General features: G+C 53.8%; 1 protein-coding gene across 5 annotated transcripts in view; it reads left to right on the forward strand.

Moving 5' to 3' along the window:
• SMG6 (SMG6 nonsense mediated mRNA decay factor) overlaps positions 1-24057 on the forward strand; it is a 106474-nt gene that overhangs the window by 36731 nt on the left and 45686 nt on the right. For all 5 annotated transcript variants that reach the window (XM_050981975.1, XM_050981973.1, XM_050981974.1 and 2 more), the window contains exons 11-13: positions 14457-14573; positions 15076-15244; positions 23459-23660. In XM_050981975.1, coding sequence (XP_050837932.1) covers positions 14457-14573; positions 15076-15244; positions 23459-23660 — 488 coding nt within the window. The remainder of the gene's footprint in view (positions 1-14456; positions 14574-15075; positions 15245-23458; positions 23661-24057) is intronic.

Here is a 24057-nt window from a genome sequence, read left to right on the forward strand (position 1 = left end):
AAATGTTTTAAACCGTTCCTGAATGGACACTGGGAATATTTCTGTAGTGATGTATTAGCAAAGTCGTATTTTTAGGGCTGTATTGTCAAGACTAAAAATATCCCTCTGCAGTGCATCCTTTTTATAGGGCTTTGTGTGTGTGTATGTGTGTGTGTGTGCTGAGAGTTGTACAAGTTTGCACCAACGTGCAGAGGTCTTTGTACTACTGCAGCGTTGCCTCCCCATCACAGCTGGACTCCATTAGGCCTTGGAAATTAGTGTAATCCCGGTTAAGAAAGGGAAAAAAAAAAAATTAATCAATCTTGCAGAGCTGCGTTTCCCCAGCTGAGCCGGGATACCTGCGTGGCAGCCGCACTCCGGAGGGCTCCAGCAGCCGGTGGTTTTGCCACGGCTTTCCTGCCACGGAGGGTGTTCCCTGACGGAGAACAGCGGCTCTGCTCTCCCTGCTTCCCCCGGAGCAGCGGGGTTCAGGCAGGACGGGCTGCGGGCTGCAGTCACCCGGTGGGTTCTGCTCATTTGTCACACCCGGGAACCCCTTGGGCTGCCCTGTGCTGGCAGGCAGCAGCGAGTGTGTGTGTGTGTGTGTGTGTGTGTGTGTGTGTGTGTCTAGCAGGGAGCAGGCTGGATGCTTCGCGTTCTCAGAGGGATTTTCTGCCTTCCTGCTATTTGTGTCTCCTTCAATTAGCTGCGATTGGAACAGAGAGAACCAAAGGTGGGCGCCGCGCTGAGAAGCCGCCTCCCCTGTGCGCTGCTTGCGGGGGGACCCCTGTGCCGCGCTGGGAGGCGGCTCTGCCTCTCCGTCACGTGTGATTGATGCAGCCCTTTCCAAACACGATTTCCCCTCCGGCTCGCGTCCGCGGATGCCGGCGTGGAGCTGCGGCCGTCACTCTTGTCCCCAGCAGCAGCAGCCTTGCGTCACAGGTGGTGGGTGCAGCGGCTGACGGGGGCTGACGGCCGGGCCAGCGCCGTGCGCATGGCACACGCGCCGCGCTCCCCCTCCATCCCTCCGTTTACTCGCCGGCTCCTCGCCGTAGCTTTCCTGTCTGCTGCCATCTGGAGAGCCACAGCCTCTCTGCTTCCTGTAGAGCAGTTCAGCGAAAGCAGTAATTAGGGCCCGTAAAAATTTATTTTATTAGCGAGAAGTGTTGGTGGGTAATTGGCCATGATTTGAACCCAGCCAGATTGGAGATTAATAAAAAAATTCATATACATATACATATATATATATATATATATATATATATATATATATATAGTAAAAAAAAAAAAAAATCACAGAGAGATCTTTTTACCAGAAACACCAGGGCTGTGAGCTGGAAACCCTTCCCGAGGCGGGTGGGACGGGACGGGACGGCGGCTGTGGAGAGGGCGGCCGGCAGTGAGCGCCTGTGCTGTACCCGTCCTTGAGGGTGTTTGACACTGGCATGGGAAGAAAGGAAACCTTGTTTTCCAAGAACTCTGCTCTTTCTCAGCTTGATAAGCATTTAAAATAAAAGCTGCACAATTGGAATTGGCAGAGCATCCTCATTCTTTTGTCTGTCTGTTTATTTTTTTCCCCTCATCCCTCGACATGTGTGCTACAGCCCAGGGTTACTACACCCCGTGGAACCACAGGCCTGGAGCTCTGCAGGCGCTCGCCGAGCTCTGCCCACCCCCGGCCTGGCTCTTTGAAGCCTGGCAGAGCAACAGAGATCCAGCCCCGACCCTGGCAGCCTCCTGATGGCCAGGGCACTGAAGTCTCTGACAAAACGTGTGTTCTCAGCCCCTTTTGGCTCCCCCTTTGCTCGCAGGGCAGCAAACCCAGGGCTGCGCCTGGAGCCGGAGCGGTGGTTTGGAATCAGGCTGTGACTGCACTATATGGACCCGATACTTCGGTATTTATAGGCTTGGTTGGAGCAGCTTGAGCGTGGCCAACGGAGCGGGAGCGGCTTGAGGGCCGACGCTCATCCCAGCAGAGGGTGATTGGAGAACTCCCCGCTCCGCGAGGACGGAAGAGCCAAGCCCCTCTGCACACATGTCACGCGCGGTTACTGCCGGCTGAATCACACCAGGGAGTTACTTCAGGCTACTAGCCCTGCTTGTTGCTTTGGTGTGAGTTACTCGGGGCGTTCCTTCAGGTCCGTAGTGCTTGTTTTTTGCTTGGCAGCCTCGGGGCCGGGACCTGGTGTAACCGTTTCCCAAGGAATATTTTTGGTTTGAAAACTGAAGGTCAGCAGTTCGCGAAGGCTGCGCTCGCAGCCAACTCTGTGGTTCGCTTTGTGCCACCGGGCCAGCAGCACTTGAAATCCTGATCAATTGATCTGCAACAATATGAAACCACGAAGGGTGACTGCCAGTTAAAACTCCCCGTCTCGCCCCATTTTCCCCACCCAAAGTGTCTTTCTGCCCATATCCCCTTTCTTGCCGCCTGTCTCCCTCCCTCCCTTTCGGCTGTGTATTGGAGTTTTTGTCTATCTTTTTCCATCTCTCTGTCTCTTTTCATAACAGTTTTTAATAATGTTTTAGTTAGTTCCAGCCTTTTCCCTCAATGGATCCCATTGGAAAATGCATTTGAAAGGAAACAGTTATACACTTCCCTTCCTTTGAAACTCTGTTGGCACCTTTTCCAGTGCAGTAAACCATACAACATGGATTTTCAAAGTTTCCAAACACAGACATGCTGGCGTTAAATTTATGAAAAAATATTTTATTCGGCTGTATAGTAACTATGAGTCTCTGAGCTGCTGGTCACAGTGAAATCGAAGCTCGCTTTGGAACTGCAACAGGTTTTCAAATCTCTGCAGGAAACGGCGCTGGAGCCTGCAGCTCCCTTGTGTCCTCCTGCCAGGAGACGCAGCAGCAAACAAAAGGGGTGCTGGGGCACCCCACGGTGAGCCCACCAACCCCCAGCACAGCCTTTCCGTCTGTATGGCCAACAGTAGCTGCAGGGAATATCACAGTTGTGCCAGTCCTATCTCAAATCATGGGGGAAAAGAGGAATTTGGCATAAAAGCGTGATGTGTTTGAATGTGGAGGGTTCAGGCTCTTTAGCTGCCGAGTGCCGTGGCGGCGGCTCCATCGCCTGTGTGAGCCTGCACGTGCACTGGGAGCCGAGGCTCCGGCTCCGTGTGAGTTGTTGGAGCACTGAGATCATATTTTCTAACAGGGGGGCTCGGATGTTGAACTTCCTGGAATGGTTTCTCTGCGTGCTGTGGGTTTGTGCCTGTGGTCACGGCCCTTCCCGCAGGGAATCGCTCGCTCGACACCTGAGAACCTCCCTTTGCGTGGCACCGCTCGCAGCTGAACTCCTTCCAAATTTCCACAGAAGACCACAGCCCCCAGTCACCAGCAGAGGTCTGGTGGGTGAGTCTGGCTGTATCTTCGTGAGGAGCATTTTGATGGGTTGTTTCCAAACACAGCAAGCCTCAAAAGCTGTGCCCAGTGGCACTTCAGGTATGGTGTAAGGCACACAAAGCCTCCTGTGATAGACAAGGTGATGACAAAGAGATCCCAGGCTCAATTTTCCTGTTGTCCTTTTGCTTGTAAAATTTCTTTGCATTCTCATGGGAGTTTTGCAGAGAAGCCACTGAAGTCGTGCTCAGTGCCACATGGAGTGCAGAAAAAGCTACAAGATTCAGGTCTAAATAATTGGATGGTGTAAAGTCAACTGGTGTGTGCTCAAAGTGTGGGCTTGGGTGCCTTTTTTCATGTACCTCTGACAGCTACTGATGAGGAAATGAGCTTAAGGAAGAGACCAGATTTTCTAGTCCCTTGTCTGCCTACCTTGAAATGCAAGAGATGGAGTTCTCCTAAAAACAGAATCCTTCAGGAGCTGCCTTTGATCAATCCAGAGTTACCCAGTGTCTGCAAATTCCATCCCCTCTGTGTCACCAGCCAGCCAACAAGTGAGGGACACAAAAATAGCTGAGCACATGCACTGGGAGGAGTTAAGGGGACTTCTGGATCTTCCTGGAAGTTCAGGACCAAGGCGAGGAATGGAATCAAGTTCTCCATCTTAATCCCCCAAACCATGACCTTGTCCTGCAGCCCTGAGGCTCACTGAACACATGCACATTTCAGCACATCAGAACACTCTGCAGGAGGGTCTCTGCTGCCTGTTAATTTTCTGTGTTGACTGAAAATGGTACCTTGAGGGGAGAAAAAGTGACGTGTTGTTAGGACGGCTTTATGGTGAGTAAGTGTGATGGAGTTGACTTGAAGCTGCATAGATGCCTCCAAGTCTGGTGTTCTGAGACTTTTTTGCATGTGCAGTTTCCATAGTTTTCAGAAAAGTGAGCTCCCCTGTGGAACCAGGCTGACCTCATCTGGGATCCTTGGCTGGCACGTGAAGCTTGGATTCACCACACAAGGCTCTGCCACGGCAGGAATGCTGCATGTGGGATCCTCTGGGAGAGCAGCCACTGATAGTGCCAGCAGAGCAGTGAGGGGGCTGGAGAAGCGGCTGCTGTGCTGTGCCTCACTTGTGCTGCTTCAGCCCCATTTTCCACCTGCTTTTCCCTCTCCAGTACCTCACTGGCTTGGTTTATTCTTCTGTCCAAGCAGGTGAACTGGCTGCTGCTGTGGTTGGAGTGGCATGAGAGAGCTGTCTGATAGTGAGCACCCCCATTTCCATAGGCCCCCACCTTGGCAAAGCAGGATGGAGATGGCAGAAGGCACACCCAGACCCCTCTGCTGTCCCCTGCCAAACTTCTGGTTCCTGCTCCAAGTGTGAAGGTGCTAGGGATTTTGCTGAAATGGTCAAAAGAATTTTTAACTTGAGAAGAACAATATATTTTCCCTAACCTCATTCTGGCAAATGGCTGAACCTTTGTAGTTGAAATTTTCCCAATAAATTTAGCTCGAAGAAAGCTTTTGGCATGAAGGATTGCAGCCTAAATGGTTAAAGTTTGGCAAAGTTCTTAGGAGCTGAAACCAAGGTCTTATAATGGAAATTGTTAAGTAAGCATCACTGCAGGCAGAGTGGCTGGGCTGTGCCCCTCTTGGTGGGATGTCCTGGGGCTGGGGGTGTCACTGCCATCAGCCAGGGAGGCTGGAGGGACCGAGCAGGGTGAGGAGGCAGTTCAGGCTTGCAAGCATTTGATGAAGACCCTGGGATTTCCTGCTTCCCAAGAGCTGGGAGGAGGGCACGGATTTCACTTCATGTTTTGGCATTTGCTTTGCAAACACTGGGCCCTCAGGAAGCCCTAGGAAGATGAGCAGCAAAGGAGGGAATGTGCTGAAAAGGAAGCTCCACACTTTGCTGTTCCTGCCCCATCAAAGGCTCCTTTCTCTGAATGCTCCTGTCTGCAGGCACTTGCTCTCATGAGCTGTAACTGCAGGCTCAGAGCACTCACCCAGGTTCATACCCAAGGATGCCAGTTCCAGGCTGTCTGCTCACATTTTGCTGCCAAGGACATGCCCACCCCCAGCAAGAGCTTGGGGGGTGCAAAATGCTGCCTGTTATTTGCTGCTGTTATTTCTCCTTATTTGTAAACTTCCCTCAGGGCTGGAGGAAATCTCTTGGGAAGCCCTGTTCACACCTCCTCCCTGTTGTAAATAACATCTGACACAGTTCTGGCTGGGCACACACAGCTCTTGGGGGGATGCTGGTAGCTCTTGCCATGCTGCTGTGTAACCCAGCCAGGCTCCCCAGCTCCTCACTGGCTCTTTTGGTGAGGTTCATAGCTCTGGCATCTTCAAAAAGAGCTGACAGATCTGTGCAGACAGAGGATAGGCCATCAGGGGTTCTCTTTTTTCATTCTGCATCACTGCAGTGCCCCTAAAACCCTTTTCCATTTCTATCATCCGTGTTTTTTTCTTCTTTCATGCAGCATTCCCTGTTTCATCTGAACACATCCTGCTTGTGCATTTTATGGCAAATATTCCCTCCACAGGAAGAGACAGCTGGTGCCAGGCTGGTCTGGAGCTATAGATATGCTGATGAGCTGGCATGCCAGCTTGAAGGGACACACTTCCTTATGAGCCAGCCAGGAGTTACATACATTTAGATTTGCCAGCCTTTTAGCTGCCAGACGGGTCAAATTCACGTTGCTGTCAGTTGCTGGCAGCAGAGCCTGTGGCTCTGGGGATCTGCTGTGACACAGCTGGCACTTTGCTGTGCCTTTGTCACAAGTGCCAGCGTCAGCTCCTGCGCTCAGAGCAGCTCCAGTGAGGGCAGTGCTGAGAAATGACAGTTTCTCTGGCAATTCTCCAGGTTTGCCAGCATGGATGAGCCTGGAGGTGCCTTTGCTCCAGCTGTGATGGTCAGGGACTGGCGTGTCTCAGTGCAAATGTGACAAGTGACAACTGGGATGGATGTGCCTCCCCAGGCAGGGAGAGTGTTTCTGACTCTGTATGGGCTGTTCCACATCCCAAACTGGCTCCCACAGCCTCGCTGGGGTCAGGGGGGCAGAGCAGGATCCTGCCCTTGCTGGCTGGGTCAAGCACCCCAAGCGTGTAGGGAGAGCTCCGAAGTGCTGCTTAGTGCAAGTGGAAATGGCTTCAATCTGTGTTTTGACTGATGGGTCTTTTCAGGAAATTTCTGAGAATAACATTTCTAAAAATGGCTGCTTCTTTCCACTGATATTTCCTGGAAAAGGTTGTAGTTAATTTTAAACCACTATCCTTTTCCCTTTTCAAGTGGAAATGGCTTTGTGCTTGTCCTCAAGGCTAATGTCATTCTTTCTGACCTAGCCTGGGTTGTGTGCTGGGGAGGGACACTGTGCCATTGCCTCCTCTTGCAGGTCCCGTTGGTCTCCCAGAGCTTCAGAAATTGGGGTGCTGGGGACACTCTGTGCACGTGTCTGCTTTCCCTGTGGAAATTAATAACGTCTTATTAAGTTAGCATTATTAATAGTCGCTTCACAATGATGTTTTTTGTTGTTGACTCCTGGCCAGTCCCGAGCACACAAGAAAGCTGTCCCTAAAGTCATTCCCTAAAGCTTTGTTCATCAGGGTCAGGAAGGATATACTGAGCTGGTTATCGCACCCCAGGTGCAAGGATCCAGCCCTGCCTGGCCTTAGGGACAATCAGAGCCAGAGACAAGCTCCTGGATCAGCCAAAGAGAGCTGGCAGCACAGAGCTGTCTGGGGCAGGCAGCCCCTTCGTGTCGGGCAGAGCATGGCTTCCCCTGTGGCTCCTGGGCAGGCTCTCTGCTTCGGGTGGGAATATGTCATTAATTTTTATACCTTCCCCTGTAAACCATCGACCCTTTTTATGATGTCATGAGGGATTCCTTAATTTTGCAGCTGCTTCCTGGTTACGTCAGAGAAGAGCCTCCCGTCCTAGAGCCCAGCGCTGCAGTCCAGGACGGCTGGAAACAAATGAAGTGTTGAATATCTAATGGCTTCCACAGGGAGAGCTGCTCCATCCTCCCCAGGCCCCCGGCATTCCTCACCTCCTAGGCCTCCCTCCTTCCTTCCCTCGGACAAGTCAGGGTTGCAGAGGGAGCTGCAGGCTCCTGGGCGGCCCCAGCTGCTCTGGGAACACATGCAGTGAGTTCCCTGGTGCTGCTGCTCTGACCAAGACCCTCCCAGGGCCTTCCTGCCTCTCCACGGGGGGACATCAGTACAGGGAGGTGGTTTGGGGGCATCCAGGTTATTACTGAAATCCTGAGGTTGCTTTGGGAGGGGTCCAGCCCTGTGTGCTGCAGGTGGTGATGTTCAGCCCGGCCACAGTGCTGGAGGGGCTGGGACTGCCGTCCTGTTTGCTCAGAGTGTGGGAGCATCCTTCCAGGAAAGCTGCCCATCATTCCCAGGGTATCAGCCAGGGCTGAGCAGTGCCCGCAGGTTCCCAGGCTCTCTCGGGGGCAGATGAGTGTGTGTGTGACTCGCCAGTTCCCAGAGCTGGGAGTGCCAGTGACTCACAGCTCCCCTTCGAGGGGGTGTCGTGTTCGGGGAAATGCCCCACAGCTGTGAGCATCCCCCTCACTTTTGCTGCTTTATATTCCCGTGGTTGTGTGCGGTCTCCACCAGCCTGGGCCGGCTGCAGGGCTCTCCTCACCCATTTCCTGCAGACAGCCCCACCCCGGGGGGCTGCCCTGTAGCCCTGCCAGGGCTGTGTCTGGCCTGGTGGGAGTGACTCACCACGGGGAAAGCTGTGTCTGAGAGTGAGGGAGCAGAGGAATTGCCTTCAGGTGGTGTCAGCTCCGAGGTGACCCCAGCCCGGGTCTCTTCCCCTCAGGGCAGCAGCCAGCTGGTGAATCAGTTGTCTGTGCCTCCAGAGTTGATGTGCTGACACATCAGGCGGGTGCCTTCGCCCCCAGCCCTGTGCTCACCGAGCTCCTGCAGCTCCTGTGTCCCTTGGCCAGCCCGTTATGTCATCCCTGGGACTGTGTCCATAGAACTGTTCGTTCTTTTGAGTGCCTTCCCATACAGTCCTTCACCCTGTCACCAGGAAAGGTGCCTTCAGCTGTTGTTCCCTGGGAGCAAAGCACATCCCTGCTGCTCTGCCAGCACTGCTCTGGGCTTCCCAGCCTGGAGCCACAGCTCAGGTGAGGAAGAGAGGCCAGCATGGAGCTGACCATGTCCCACTGGAACCCTGCTGACCCTTGGCTGAGGCAGTCTGGTTGCTTCAATCAAAGGAATCTGCTCTCCTTTGAGATTTGTTGGCTGGGATTGTTTTAAGTGTGGAAGGTTCAGCATTCCTTGTGTTTTGTTAGCTGGGATGGGTGGATGGAGGAGCATGTCCTCTGCTTGCTTGTAAGCTTGGGGGTTCCTGTGCTCCTTTCCACCCAGACTGGGGGGACATTCAGAGCAGAACAGCTGGGCCCTCACTCCCAGCTCCTGCCCCATCCCTGTGAGCAGCCCACGTGTCCTGTGCTGGCTGTGCCCCGATTGTCCCTCGCAGGATTTCCTTCAGCACATGGCACTGGAGCAGCCACGAGAAGCTTCCTCCAGCAAATCCCTCTCCTCGTGGGCGGCTGCCCCTTGCTCTTTTCCCATTCCCATTTCCTGTGGTTGGTCGTGTTGCCCTAATAAAGGTTTGGCACTGCTGTTTTGCACACCCTAGTGGGAGAGGGGATGTGTTTATCACTTTTCCTGGAGATTATCTGTTTAAGCACTCTCTGACAGTTACAATAACAAGGGCAGCGCGTTGTGTTTCCCAGCAAAAGGACACTCTCTGCTGAAAGATGTATAGCACTAATTAGAAATACATAACATCCGGCCACATGGCAGCCTTCTCCCGGCCGCTCCATTTCCTGAGCTCAGACGACTTTGACGACAGTTGGTTTATGTTTTCCATGAATATAACGTTCTCAGAGAAACACTAATTTCTCCTCGCTACAAAAGTCCCTTTTCTCTCTGCCTCTCACCCTCTCCCCCGTGGAACAGGTAGATTTATGGCTGCAGGAGTGCTGGGTCGGGCTCTGCTGCAGGCTGGGTGGGAGCAGAGCCCACAGACCCCGGGAGGATCCAGGTAGGAGCTTGCAGAGGGCGCTGCAGCTGCTGATCCACCCAGCTCCCTGCAATCCCTGCAGGAAACTGCCTCCTGCTAGGAAAACAGCGCTCTCTGTGCAGCCCAGACCTCAGCTGGGAAAAAAACCCCTTTCCTACACGCAAAGACACAGGAGGACTCCTCTTCTTGATCTTCAGAAAAACCACCCATCGCTGGTTCTCAGTTGCTTTTGCTCTGTTCTTTCAGTCTGATGCTCATCAGCTCCCATTTTTTCCATCCCATCCCTTTCCCTCTCTCACCCTTGGGCTCTGCTTCTGCCCAGATCTCCTGGGCACCAGTTGGAGGAGCCTGGGTTTAATCTCCAGCTCAGGCACTCGTACAAGGACATTTTTACAGGAGTGCCCACCTGCTGGATGGAAGCAGGGCAGTTGCTCTGCTGCCTGTAACACAGGTGAAGGGAGGTAGGAAGACGGAGCTTGCTCTGGGAGGTGAAATCTTAGCAGGTTTTAGCTGTTGAAATGAATTCCTGTTGAGTATGGAAAAACTGCTGTATTTCAGATGTTTATAGCTTGGCTAAGTGTGGACAGATTTCTAGTAGGACAGGAAAACTCTCTGTTAAAAAGGTTATTCTGCAGCAAAATCTCAGATCCTTGTTCCAGGATTTACAGTTGCTAGATTAGCTGAAGGAAGAGGTTGTAAGTGTTTTTTTACAAACAGGGGTAAGCCACTATCTTGTTTCCTATCCTTATTCTCACAAGTGGCTGAGCTGTTTTGGCTGAAGATTTCCTGGAGAATTCAGGCTGACACAGGCACCTAGCATGGAAACTTCAGCATAGTCTGGGCCAGCTAGAGAAAGGGGCTGACAAGTGGCAAGTGTCAGGCAGGGTGCTCAGAACTGTTGCAGCTCATGTCCTGCTGCCAGTCTGCCCTCCAGAGCTCTGACCTTCACAGGGGTCTGCAGGGCTCTCATTTATTTTTCTGGTGCAGAAAGACAGACCTTTGAGGCAAATTCAGCCTATGAAGCGTGGTGTAGTGCAAGTCAGTTATTTCAAAGTGTTTGGTGATTGCTTTAAAATGCTCTGCCTGCTCCTTCCTATCCCCATGCAGTGTTCCTCAGACTGGAGTTTTGCTGATGTTGATGTGGGGCTACAAGTGGTCAAGAAACAGCTCCAGCCTAAGGAAGCTCCCCAAAGGAGGCATTTTAGGCCAGCTCAGCTCCCTGCAGCGTGGCTCCAGGGGCTGTGTGTTGGTACAGCAGCACAGACAAGGGTGTGCATTTACCCTGAGTCAGTGTTGGCTGCGAGTGCAGGAGCCCTGACCTTAGGTTGTGGTTTAACAAGCAGTTATTGAGGCAGCAGTGCCAGCTTTGCCCACCTGCCTCTGCACCCACGCAGCACCTCTGAAGGCAGTGGCACAGCTGAGAGGTGACATTTGTGAGCCTGCTGAGCACTGTTGTTCTCAGGGTGGCTGCGCAGGCGAGAGCTGAGAGGTGACGTGACAGGAGCTGTTTATCCAGGGCTGGCATTAGCAGGGACGTTTGCTGGCTTACAAGGGGAGAGAGGTGGAGGGGGAATGTGTTGTGGTTGGTGGTGTTGGATGATTTCCTGTGGAGTGTCACTGCTGTGGCTGCTGGTAGCACGGAGGAGCCACAGCTCCAGCTACCTCAGAGCTTGTAACCTCGTGGCCCCTTCCTTTGTGTGTGATTTCTTTCCACAGCTGCCTGACACCTCCACGGTGTGCCCCAGCTGCACAGCGTGGCTGGGTGTGAATTGGGAGGGTTATCTGATTACAGCCCCATTTGGGGTTTCAGGGGAGGAAGTGGAGTGGATTTGTGGCAGCTTTAGCTGTTGGGGTGCCACTGATGCCACTTGAAGTCTCTGTCACCGAGCTTTCGGTGACAGCCTGCGGGGGTAGGATGCAGGGTTGCCTGTGGACCTGACACTCATTCTGCTTCACCTGCACCCACTGTGGATCTGGGGAAACAGATCTGGGAATTACAGTTTGCCCTGACTTAGGCAGTCAGGATGTCTCTGCCTGCTCTTTTTGGTCTGGGGCAGCTGGTATCTCCATTTTTACTAGTGCTGTGCAACTGCAGGGACAGAAATGACCTAAATGTCCCTCCATCCTCCAAAACCATCTCTTTTCCAATAAGTTTGTGTCTTACTGTGCATTACCAGCAGCACAGACGTAATTACCAGCTCAGCTCAGAAGTAATGGTGCCCTGTGGGCTCCAGAGCAGATTTGTTGCTCTAGCCCTCACTTCAGCATATTTTCTACAAAATGTTTTCCTCTTAGTGCCAGGCTAGGCTCAGACACTGAGTGGGTCCAGAGAGTTGGTTTGCTTATTGCCCATCACTCAAAACATTTTACAAGTTTCTGTTTAAAACCCCAAGTGATTTGCCCTTTGATTGTACCCTCACCTTGTCTGTCTCTTGTATGTGACAGGGGTAGCGTAGCCTGGGGTTTGTCCCCACATCCTCTGTTAGCCCTGGCCACTGGCTCCCAGCTCGGGGCAAGCCAAAGCTCCCAGTCTCCCGAGGAAAGTGGTGAAAAGGCACACAGAGAAAGTTTCTCCTGATTTATGGTGCTTTCCTCTTTTGTCCTACAATTAAGCTCTTAAGAGCCTTTGCTGGTGCATGTTCAGGGGTCTTGAACAAGCACCCACCTGGATGTTTGTCTTTCTCTGCTGGAGGAGTCTGCTGGGAATGAGGCTGATGAGCTCATCTGGTGAATGAACTTTGAGGACTGGGGGAGTTTTGTGCATTTTATGAGTTTAATGATGAGCTGACAACATCCATGGTAGCTGAGCTGGAACTGTGTGACAGCAGCCCTTTCAGTGTGGGTGTCCTAATGCTCTTACCTGCACAGTGGGCAGCTTTGCAGGCTGTACCAAGGCTGAGCATTGTTGGGGTACATCAGGGCACTGTGGCTTTATGAGCTGGTGGGCACACAGTTCGTGTTTGCAGCAGCACAAGATGTTTGATGGACAGCTGTACCTGCCACAGCTGTCTCCTCAAGTGCAGGAGACTTTTTACTGTATTTTGGCTGTTAAATGTTGTATGGGGAATTTGCAGTCTGCAACAAGAGCTGCTGGTGGCAGTGGGAAGGGCTGGGACCAAGCCCGGCCACGGCCACCACAGAGCACTAGTCCAGCTTTTGGAGCCAATCTCTGAAATACACCCTGAAATATGGGATGCTCATCACCTTCATCAGAAGCACTGCAGCAGATGTTTTAAACTTTGTCTGTTTTGTGGGGGGGGGGGGGGGGTGTCAGGATGTAGCTTTTGCACCAGCTCAGTTTGGGGGGGGTCACTGGGTCACTGTGAGCGCAGTGCCTGGAGTCCCAGGGGCTGCCCACTCAAAGTGTGGAGGTCCATGCTGAAATGCCCAGAGATTTTCACCACCCAGGGGACTTGCCAGATTCAGATGTGGCAGCTGGACCACTGTGGTCTTGTTGTGTGTCCATTTAAGACAAGAAGGGAAGACTCTCACAGCATCTCACCCGAGTGCAGGGGGAGGGAGCATGGGGAAGATGACTGCAATTTCTTGGACTGGACTGTGGCCAGAGCACTGGGACTAACACTCTTAATTGTGGGAAAGGCTTCATGAAAGAGATTTACTGTCCCAGAGTGGTCACATCTTTAGTTTTATGTTTCCTCCGAAAGCTGACAGCCCCTGTAGTTCTGCACTTCCTTCCATTGCTCTGCGGCACCAGCTCAGCCTGGCTCTGTGAGCAGAGCACCCTCTTTCAGCTACCAGGTGCCTTTGGTGCTACCCTGGGTTAGCCTCCACACTGGGTGCTGAACTCACTGACAGCTGTAAGAGCTGTCAATCCAGCCTTCAGATGTTCCTCCTTATTTTTCCTGTATTTTCTCGGTGTGTTCTTGTCTTGTATGTTTTTAACCTCCTACCCCACTCCTCTGAAATGATCTGTCCTTAAAACCCCACTGTTAATTCCATGCACCTCAGGTGTTTTGCTAGTCCCTGCTTAAATGTGCTCAGTGTCTTGCTCAAATCCTCTTGCTGTTTGCTCAAAATCCCTGCTCTGCCACATCTGGGCAGTTGAGCTCCCAACACCTCTGTGCTGATGTCTCCAGCAGAGGTGTCTGGGAGCTGGAGGACTCTGGGGGCTCTCCCTTCTTTACTCAGCCCTGGGACTTCACTCACCCATTCAGAGTCAGTAGCTGTGAGTTTGTAGAAATCCTCTGCCTGGCTTGGGGCAGCTGTTCTCAGGTGGAAGCTCTGATGCTGCAGTAAGCCAACGAGGAGCATCCTGCACAGAGCAAGCAGCACTGATGGGTAGGAACCCAGTAAGTGTGTGGGTTCTCCCCAGCCAGCCACTCCCACATCCTGGGAGGATGTGGATGGGGAGTAGAGGGAGTTGGGAGGGCAGAGGCTTCCCTTAAGGCTTAAACCCCTCTGAGAGCTCTGGGGCAGGCTGGCATGTCCCACAGCACTGTTGGCCTCCCCAGCCTAACCCAGGCTGGCTCCAGGCAGTTCCCTCGAGCCAGCTCCCCACTGCTCTCAGCAGCCTCAGAAGTGGTTTCTGGCTGGGTGTAGATGTGCTGGGGGGATTTGCTCTCACTCTGAGCCAGCTCTCTTTGGAAGAGCTGTGGTCATGTGGCATCTCCTTGAGTAACAGTTCCAATTAAGCTCTCTTGACAAGCTGTTGTGTGACTGTGAAACTAATGGGAGGAGCCCCCTCCTCAGCTGCTGAGGTTAAGACTCCAGCAGGGACAGAGATCAAACATGCAGCTAATTACCCTTTTAACACTTAAACATCCCCTCCTCCTCAGGGGAAGGCATCAGCCCCAGCAGCAGCTTCTGTGCTGGGAGCCCTGAGTGCCAGCATGGTCCCAGCTGGCTCAGCACATGCCATGGGGTTGGGCATGGTGTGGGCAGGGTGGCTGCAGCCTCTTCCCTCTCCAGCTACTCACCACCTTTTTCCTCCCTACATGGAACAATTATGTCTGGGACAGGTGTAAATTAGGGAATTGCTCACTCCTGCCCTTCATGGGATGCAGAAAGGGAGGCTGTGAAGGTGAAACCAGATGTGACCCAAACCCTCTGTGTCTCCTAGAGTGCATCTCTGAGGATTGTCGCTCCGTCATCCAGGAACAGGCCACGGCCCTGGGGCTCTCCATGTTTGCCCTCCTGGTGAGGAGGTGCACCAACCTGCTGAGGGAATGTGTGCCAGGTAAGGGCTTAGCAGCAGGATCCATGCAGGGGCCCACGAGGCAGCCTGGTGAGGGTCAGGCTGGTTTTTACATCCCTTCCTGTCTCTTGGGGTCTCAGGATTCTCCCCCAGCATCCCAAGCTATGCCCAAGTTTTAGCTAGATCAGCTGCAGGAAAGCCTCTGGTGTGTGCAGACAAATGTTTGGAAGAAAGGGATAGACTGAGGCCATGCTTTCTGCCAGCAACTGGGAAACTTCTCAAAACTGGGACCTGGGAATCCTATCTCTGTGATTGGTGCAGTGGCACCCTGCTGCCCTCAATAAAAGGGATCACAAACACCCTGGCTTGCCCTCCAGGGCAGTCCGTGGAGGGAGAACAGATCTGTCTTTGTGCTTGCTGTGGGTTGTGGCTGTTCCCTTGTGCATCCCAGGCTGGGATGTTGGGATCTGTGTCATACTTTCCCAGTCCCTGCCTGAGCCTGGCTGTGGTGAGCTGCCTCAGCTCTCACGTCTTCTGTTTGCAGTTCAGCCACAAGAGATGGAGCAGGAGGATGAGGAGGACGACATCAAGGTCTCTGCCTTGCCCCAGGACCTGAAGGAGCTGCTCCCCAGTGTGAAGGTCTGGTCGGACTGGATGCTTGGCCACCCGGACACCTGGAATCCTCCTCCAACGTCTCTTGAGCTCCCCAAACAGTACGTGCACCCTCTGGTTTCTGCTCCCTCCCTGAGCTCCTCGTGCCACCCTTCCCCCTTGCTCATGCTTTACTGCTGGCTGTGGCACCGTGACCTGAGCACCCAGGCATGGCCCACTGCCCAGGGAATGTTGGGAATTTGTCACCCTTGGTGACACAGTGACTTCTTCATTGATGTGTGAGTGGGGCTGGAGGGTGCCTGGTGGCTGCCCTGTGTGTTAGAAGATGGCTTATGAGGTAGATTTTTACTTTATGCTTAAGATGTGCATCTGGTTTTGTTGGGATCCCCTTCCTTCAGTTGTTCTGCTGGCCCAGCCAGCTGGATAGCCAGGGCCTTCCTCTGGACCAGAGGGAATTCCATTTCCAGCATAAACGTTTCGTTGCCCTTTTTTTGACTGAGTCAGGCCAACCTTGCTTGGGCTGGGCTAGCCTAGCCTGGAGCAGCTTGCCTATTCCTGGAGCTCCTAAAGCCACCTCCCCTCTGCTTCAGAAACCACTTGTCCCTAGCCTACAACGCACAAAAGGGTTAATTCTCCAAACTGGCCGATTTTAGCCCATTAGTCCATAATGCGGACTAGGCAATTTGCATATTTTTGGACAGAAAATTGAGCGAAGGGGCCAAGTACAGAGTATGCGAGCGGCGTCTGAGCATGCTCCGTAGCTGCTTTCCCGCAGGATTTTCCATCTGCCTCCGGTACTCCGGATCCAGAGCCTGAAATCACGTCTTGCTGTTAATCCAAAGGAGCCAGAACCCTGGGTGATGGGAAGGAGCATTAAGAGTAATCCAGCAAAGTGGCTTAACCATTAATGGGTCCCCGCTCCGTGCGTCAGGTCCAGTCCTGCTCTCCTGGTTTATTGCCTCTTACTCCAGTTCTTTTTCATTTGGCTGAGGAAATGGAAATCTCACACAGGAAGTTCTGGGCCTCATTTTGTGGAGATGGAGTCTGTTTTCTGTTTGTCGGCTGCTCGGTGTGGGACCGCTGCCTGCTCATGTGAACTGCTGCCCATCTTTGGGCAGGAGCTCAAACCGGGATCCGTCACGTGAGCCCGGCTGCACCAATCCCCCCTTCCCCTCGCAGGGAGCGCTGAGCCCTTGGCCAGGGCCAGCCTCGAGATGGAATTTCTGATTGGCTTCACTCAGCCAGCACTCGGTGCCTGCCCTGGGACCAGCTGCTCCCCCTCCTGTGGGGCACAGGGCTGTGTCCCCCCGGGATGATGGAGCAGGTGCAGGATCCTGCTCGCCCCTTGGGGTGGGAGAAGGTGCTGGTGGTGGTGGTGGTGGTGGTGGCAGCCCACCCCAGGGCTCTTGGGGGAATGGTGGGTATAGACTGGGGGCTCTACTCCACAAGATCCTGATGTGTTCAGTGGAGGAATGAACATCTCTTGTCTTGCTTGGCCTCTCCATGGAGGGTGTCCCTCTTGTCCCACTGTGCCCATCTTGTCCCCCATGTTGACTCCCAGCTCCTCCACTCTGGTGCTCTTTGGCTCGCATGCAGAATCTGCTTTAGCCACGCTGCTCTTCTAGCCCAGACCTCTTGTATGTATGGGTGTTGGTGGTCCAGGACTCTGGAAGAACAGTGGTTGAGCTTCCATGGAGATGCAGGTAGTAATGAACAGCAGGGAACCAGCTCTGCTCTTGGGCATGACCTGGAATTTGCAACATTTGCCCTGGGGATTGGAAAAGAACAGGAGAGCACTGGGTTAGTGTTTCAGTTCCCTATTGACACAAGCCTGCTGGCTGCCCTGGAGCTCTTCAGGAACCAGGTAGAGCCACCGAGTCCAAGGGTTTAGATAGGAACAGCTTCAAAGAAGTTTAGAAGTAAAACATGGGTCAGAGCAGCAGGCGTGGTGGAGTAAGCCAAGGTTTATGGGCAGGGTGAGCTCAGGAGCAGGGAGAGCACGTGAGAAGCAAGTACAGATGCCAAGTTACAGAGCTGAGTGAGGGGCCTGGGCCGTGTCACACATGCTCCTGCCTCTGGGACGTGCTGGGAGATCCACCACTGCCAACAGAGAAGCTGGTTGGATACTCTTAAACCACTTTCCTTGCCTCTTGTGATGGCATGGGCACAGAGAAAGGATGTAGAAATCCCCTGAAGCACAGCAGTGCCCTGCAGAGATGCCATGAACGTGCTAAAGCTTCTGGAAAAAACAGGCCTCATACCCACCTGGAAGCCCACTCAGAGCCCAGAGCTCGCATCAAAGTGCAGCTCATCCAGGGCCAGAATGCTGGGCTGGGCTCGTGGCCAGCAGGGCAGCTTGGCAGGACTCGGCCAGAGCTTTGGGCTGGGCCTGTGTGTCCCAAGGTCTCTCTTGCCATGTTTGCAATCGCTCCTTCTTCATATGGGAGAGAGCTGGGGGACTTTGAGAACGTCTAAACTCAGCCCAGCTGTGGCAGTTGGTTTATTGCTTTCAGCTGGTACTTGAACCCAGGTCCTGGTCTTGGAGTCTTTCCCAGGTTTAATCCCCGGAGCTTTCTCTGCAGCTGTATGACACTGCGCTGACCCCGAATGAGGATAGGAAAATAGAAACGGTGCCAAGCCAGAGTCTCTTTTTCATTTGGAGTCTGGCTGTCTGCCCATGACCAGGGTTACATAATGGGAAACATAGCTGGGGCTCTGGAGAGCCCGCGTTTCACCACGCTGCCCAGACCTTCGCGTTCTGATGCTATATATCTTCCTAATTGTAGCTCGGATGCATTTATCACACTGCTGGATTTGAGTCCTTACAATAAAAAAAAAAAGGAAAAAAAAAAAAGCAAAACCAACCCCACACCAAATTCCTCAGCTCGCTGCTTTCCCCCTTGGACAGAGGCGGAGGGAAAGGTGTGAGGGGTGAGCGCTGCCGAAAGCCGGCAGATGGATGTGAGCCATGCAGGAGTGGGCTCTGTGGAGTGGGATGAGAGGCTCAGGAGGCTGTGTCTTCAGGGTCCTTTTTCTTGGTGGGAGCTTGGGAATGAACTCTGCTTCCTGGCAGGCAGCCTCTCCCTACCTGGGGGCTCAGCAGTCTTGAATTCAACCCAAGCGAGAAGCTCCATCTTTCCCCAAATCCACCCTTCTTGGTCTGGTGCACTCCTCCAGCTCCTGGCCACACTGCATGGCCATCACGGCTCAGGGGATGCTTTGGAACAGATTTTCAGTTGTTGGACTTCCTAACTACCTCTCTGTGTGAATTTGAGAGGTGAAAGGCGTCCTTCCTATTTTGGAAGAGGTGCTCAGCGAGCTTTCCATGACTCTTTCCTCATGTCTTTCCAGAATAGGAGCTAAACTTAACCTTGGACATCTCTGCTTCAGTGCCTCAGGAATTGTGTCTCTGAACCAGGTGTTGCCAGGTCTCCCAGCAGCAAGCAGCTGTCACTTCTGTATCTTAAAATTAATTTCTGTCTTCATGTTTCATGGCAAACCTTGTGTTGAGTTCTCTGCAGGTGGTTGTTTAAGGCAGTTGGAGAGGCATCTTTGGGCACCAAATGTCCCCAGGAGTGAATTGCAGAGATTGGGGTGTAAAAGCAGGGATTCTAGGAAAATGGGAGCAGGGTGGCTCCCCTAAGGCAGAGATACTGGCAGCAGATGGGTCAGAAGGTGGATCTCCAAGGAGGCTGCTGTATAAGTGACTCCATCCTCTTTTGGGACATGTGGCTGGGAAGAAGGTGAAGAGGGCTGGACAGAGCTGCTCCTTGCTCTGTTCTGTTGCCACAATTAATCCACTGCTAAATGAAGCACAAGGACTGATGGGGAAGCCACTGGCTAAACACACATTGCTGCAGGGCTGACCCTGGCAATTCCATGCTCCTTCCACACAGGGCCAAGGGCCTCTCAGTTTGTGGAGAGTGTCTGCAAGCATTTAAAAATGGTTAATTTAAACCAAGTATTAAATTAAATCCAAAAGCTGTGAGCACATTCTAGAGCTTACCTTCCCAGAGAGATGTGCCAGATTGCTCTCATCACTTCGCTCTCGCGGAGAAGTGTCACTGAGATGGCAGCTCCCACTGGGAGGGATGGACAGAGTCTTGCACAGGGGTGCCAAGACATTGCTGGAGTTTGCTGGAGACTAAATGGAAAATCCCTTTTGCAGATCCCATCCTCAGTAACTGTGGCCACTACTTTCCCTGTTGAGACATCAAAGCCAGAGTTCAGAGGTGTCTCAGTAGTGTAAACCTGGCTGAGATTGGAGATAAGTCAACCAAAGAAGAAGCCAAAAGTCTCTGTGGAGAAGGGGCTGGTGCAAAGCAGGGGCTGGCTGGGAGGAGACTGCACCTCTCCTGGGTAAAGAGCGTCCCTCCAGCTCCAAAGGTGGGTTCCTGGGAGAGGAATGAGTTTATGGATGCCTGGCTGGCCAGAGGGACTTTGTGCAGGGCAGAGTGGGGGAAACCACTGATGCAGAAGGGCTGTGACCACCTCATCCTGCTCTGGCTGTGCCCAGACCAGGGCTGCTGAAGGCCTTTGGGAAAAGCCCCCACGGCCAATCCTTTTTGCTCCTTGCAAAGGAGGCACTTTTAGTTCAGCTTCCCGTGGTCCAGGAGAAAGGAAAGGCGGGAGGAGGAGGATGCAGAGCCGCTCATCCGGCGGGCACCGGGAGCCGGCGGTGCCGGTGCCCAGCCCCAGGAGCAGCAGCCCGAGGCGTTTGCCATCTGCACGGCAGCGGCTGGGAGCACAATGCAGGGCTTCTTCTGCGCCGCGCTTCCCGGGTTTGTGCTGCAGCTGTGCAGTTTGGATGTTAGTGTTTAAACAAGCTGGTATTACACAGGAAATGGCCACCTCCACAGGCCCCCGCAGGCTTGTAACGCGGGGTCATTGTGCTTGATATTAATCACCAGGCAGCGTGCGCCCCCGGTGAGGATGGCGGCGCCCCGCGCCGGGATTCAGCAAGCAGCAGGCTCGCCCTGGCATCCTCTGCTCTCCCCATACTTTGTTATGTGCTTTTTGCCTTGAGGTGATGCCCACCCGGGCATCATCTCTGCCAGGAGCCCTCCCCAGCCTCGCCGGGGCGGCGCTCAGCCCCAGGGCTGCGGTCCAGCTCGCTGCGCACTCGCGCGGCTCTCGCCGCAGCCTGGCCGGGCCGTGTCCGTCGGCGTTGCAGCTGGGCTGCGCTCACACTGACAGCTACATTAAACCTGGAATCCTGAGGCAATAAAAAAGAAATTAACTCTTATTTTTTTTTCCTGTCCTAGTGGAATAAGCAAATGTAAATGTGTCTGTGGGGAAGCGAATGAACCCCCGTTCCGAGGAAAGACCTCGCGCTCACCCCCTTCTCGCTTCCTCGGTTAAAAGCTCTGGGAGCCTCGTCCCTGTACCTGGGAGCTGCATGCCTGGGCTTGCTGTCAGTAATTCGGGGCCTCTCTCCGCACAGGGACGGTGAAGCCGTGGCACTGTGCATGCACAGAGCTTCCAGGCACCTGGAGCTGCCTGGGCTCTGCACAGAGGCTCCGGCACTGCCGTGCCGTGGGGTGACATTAGCCAGAAATGCTTGCGGGTGGCCGTGAAGTGGTCCTGGGCAGGGGCAGTGGGGACAAGGAGGCTGACAGGGCTCACAAGTGTTGTGTGACCTTCCAGGGCAAGTGCATGTCCCAGCAGGAGATTCCCAGGGCCGTAGGTGTCAGTGTGAGCCGTTTGTCCTCGCTGGCTTTGCCAGCAGTGGCAGCTGGTGAATGATCCTGGTGGTGGCACTGATGGGAGATGTGCTGCAGAGGAGGAGGGGTGGCAGAAAATGGTCAGAATTGATCTCTGCAGTGCTGCCTCTGCCATCATAGGAGAAAACCAGGGAAAAATGCCAACACTACTTCTTTCTTGGCTTTCTGAAGGCTCTGCAGGGTGCTGCTGGGTAGCAGTGCAGTGAGAGCTGGCTACCCAGGGAGCCAGCACAGTCTGAGGTTTGACTGAAGCGAGCCCAGGGTGGGAATCTGTCACGCCCAGGGCAAATGGGAGATATGGCAAGGCACTGTCAAGCTGTAGGTGAAGGATGAAGTGACAGGGGCTGCTCTCACACTCAGGGGTGCTGAGGGGTGCCCTGCCTGGCAGTGCTGCTGAGGGGGAGAGGGAAGGAAACTGCTGGGCTGGGTGCCTGCAAGGGCATTAGCAGTGCCAGCTCAGTGACTGTTCCTGTGGCATTTTTCAGACTTCGGATGCCAAGCCCTGTGGAGGGAGATGCTCCCTGTACTTTATCTGTGCTGATATTCCTGCCACCACCACCCTGGCCCTGCAGTGAATCCCAGTCCAGCCCAGCATGCTGCCACTGCCCTCTGCCTCCCTCTCACCCTCACTGTCATCAGCATCCCCTCCCTGCAGCTCTGTTTTTCGGGAATATGGGCAAGCTCTCTACAATGTATTTCTTTCCCCTCTCCTCCACCACAGCCCCATACACCTGGTTGTCCCAGCCCCCTGGAAATGTCCCCTGCATCTCTTCCTGTCCCCAACACCCCAGTGCTCTCATTCCCCAGCAGTTTTGGGCACTTTTCTCATTCCCCTCCTTGCTGATGCCTCTGCACCTCCTTCATCCCAGCGAGCCCTCGTGGCCGTGGGGCCCCACCAGTGCTATGTGACTGGCCTCAGGCAGCCAAGCCCAGTTGCCAGCAGGGCACAGGGGGAGGCTGAGCCTCCCAAGCCCTGTGCATCTCCCATGGGCAGAGCTCGCCTTGGAGGTGGCCCAGAGCAGCCCTATCACATCCGGTGCTTGTCTCTGCAGCCTGGGCCGGAGGATAAACTATCAGGGCTGTGGGGCAGTGGATCATTCCTCTTATTATTTTCTTCTTTTGCAGATAGGGGTCGTGGAAAGTTCAGTTCCTTTTAACCCTCGCAGCTCTGTTTATTTTCCAGCTGGTAGCACAAACGCAGCGTTTCCCATTACATCACAAAGGGCCTCGGACAGATCCCTCCGAAAAACGTGTTGCAACTGTTTATTTTTTTCCATATTTAAACATTTCTGACAGCCAGACCTGGCTGAGCCAAGCGATGGAGCTTTGTGAATGAACCCAGCTCCTGGTGTCTGCGACCAGAGGGTTTTGAAGGACCTCTCCTCCTTTGCAGGACATGGGCTAGGGCTGGCTCAGGGACATGGGCGACTCTGCGTTACATGTGTGCTGATTACGTGCCGGGCTTTGATTAATGGCTCCTCATTCTGCCTGGCTCCCAGGACGCTCTTGAAAACAAGATGTTTCATTTCAGTGTGCTTTCCTGGTACATTGATTCCCGTAAATAACCCAGTGCAGACTCTGTCCACCTGGAGCAGTTCAAAGAGCAGGGGGCCTCCCTCCAGCCCTGGGCTGCCTCGGCCCGTACCGGTCACTGCTGCACCCCCGGGGATGCTGGATTCCCTCTGCTTTTCTCCAGAGGTGTGCACTGGAGGAGCAGCCTACCAGAAGCACATCAGCCCCAGTTTCCCCTATTTCCTACTTAAATCCCAGTTTATGTCTTAAAAAAACCCCAATCTGAGTGTTTGTAGAAACAGGAAGGGGAAATGCAGTGCAAGGCAGCCTGGTCAGCTGTAGTAGCCCCATGCTTATTGCTGGTTTTCCTTCTTTCTCCACACTGTCTCTCTCTGGAGTGCTGGGCCTTCTCTGGGTTGTGCTCAGCCATGGGGATGTGTGATGGATGTTTGCACCCTGGACATCACTGCCACTCTGAGAATGTGAGACATGGCAGAGGCAGCTTTGCAGGTCACTCGTGAGAGTTGAAACCCATGGCCAGAAACAAAACACGGCTTTAACCCCCCATGGCTGGGGTTTAGCTGTGAAAATCTCTGTGGCTGCAGCACGTGGTCACAGCAGATAAGAACTGTGTGAAGGAGAGGGTGCTCCAGGCTGGGTTGGATCCCCCCAGGGTGGATTGGAGCCCTCCAAGAGCCCCTCCAGCCCCGACAGCAAGGCGGGTGTTCACTCTGTCCTTCCAGCAGGCTTTAAAATTGAGTAACATCATCTGGAACGGGCCGGGCTCCGCACGGGGCAGCCGCTCCCCGCGGGCAGAGGTGGGCAGAGCAGCGGGAAGGGGACATCCCGGGAGCTGTCCCCATGCAGGGGGACGATGGCCGGGGTGAGGGTCACGGTCCCTGGTCCCCGGCGGGGTCGGTGCCAGCGCAGCTGCGCCGGGGCCGTCCCGCGGGGCAGGGCAGCAGCGGCAGCGGTGCCGGGCTCGCCTCGCCTCACCTCTCTGGTATTCGCTGCAGCATTGCAGGCAACTCCCAACGCATTCCAGCCCTGAATTGCTCACGTCTCTCCTCGTTCTCCCAGGGTCTCTGTAGATGTGTGGGCGACGCTGGCTGACTTCTGTAACATACTGACCACAGTGAATCAGTCGGAGGTGCCCTTGTACAAGGACCCAGATGACGACCTTGCCCTGCTTAGCCTGGAAGAGGATCGGCTGCTCTCGGGCTTCGTTCCCCTGCTGGTCGCCCCCCAGGAGCCCTGCTACGTGGAGAGGACCTCGGACAAGGTCAGCAGTAGGCCAAACATCCCCCCTCGATTCCTCCAGACTTTTATTCTTGGGAAGTTTTCTGTGCAAACGGAACACGATTAAGTCATTGAGAAGGGTGTTAAGGGAAAATATCGACCTTTCAGCCGCTGACATCCAGCTCTGTGTCATGAAAACCCCTCTCGACTTCCTCTGGTGTGTGTGTGCTCGCTGGCATGTTGTATATACGATCATTTCCTCACTTGTTTAAATAGTGCAGCTTGTGTTGGCAGAGCTCTCGGTGCACTCCAAATGGTTTGCATCATGCTTAAAGCACCCTCCCCCTCCCCCCGGCCACAAAACTCTGCCTTAGGAAGGCAGCCAGGACTTTTTTCCTTCTCTAAAGAGGAGAGTGATAAATAGGTGACTAGAGAGAAGC

Source organism: Serinus canaria, chromosome 19, assembly GCF_022539315.1.
Source record: "Serinus canaria isolate serCan28SL12 chromosome 19, serCan2020, whole genome shotgun sequence".
Lineage (NCBI taxonomy): Eukaryota > Metazoa > Chordata > Aves > Passeriformes > Fringillidae > Serinus > Serinus canaria.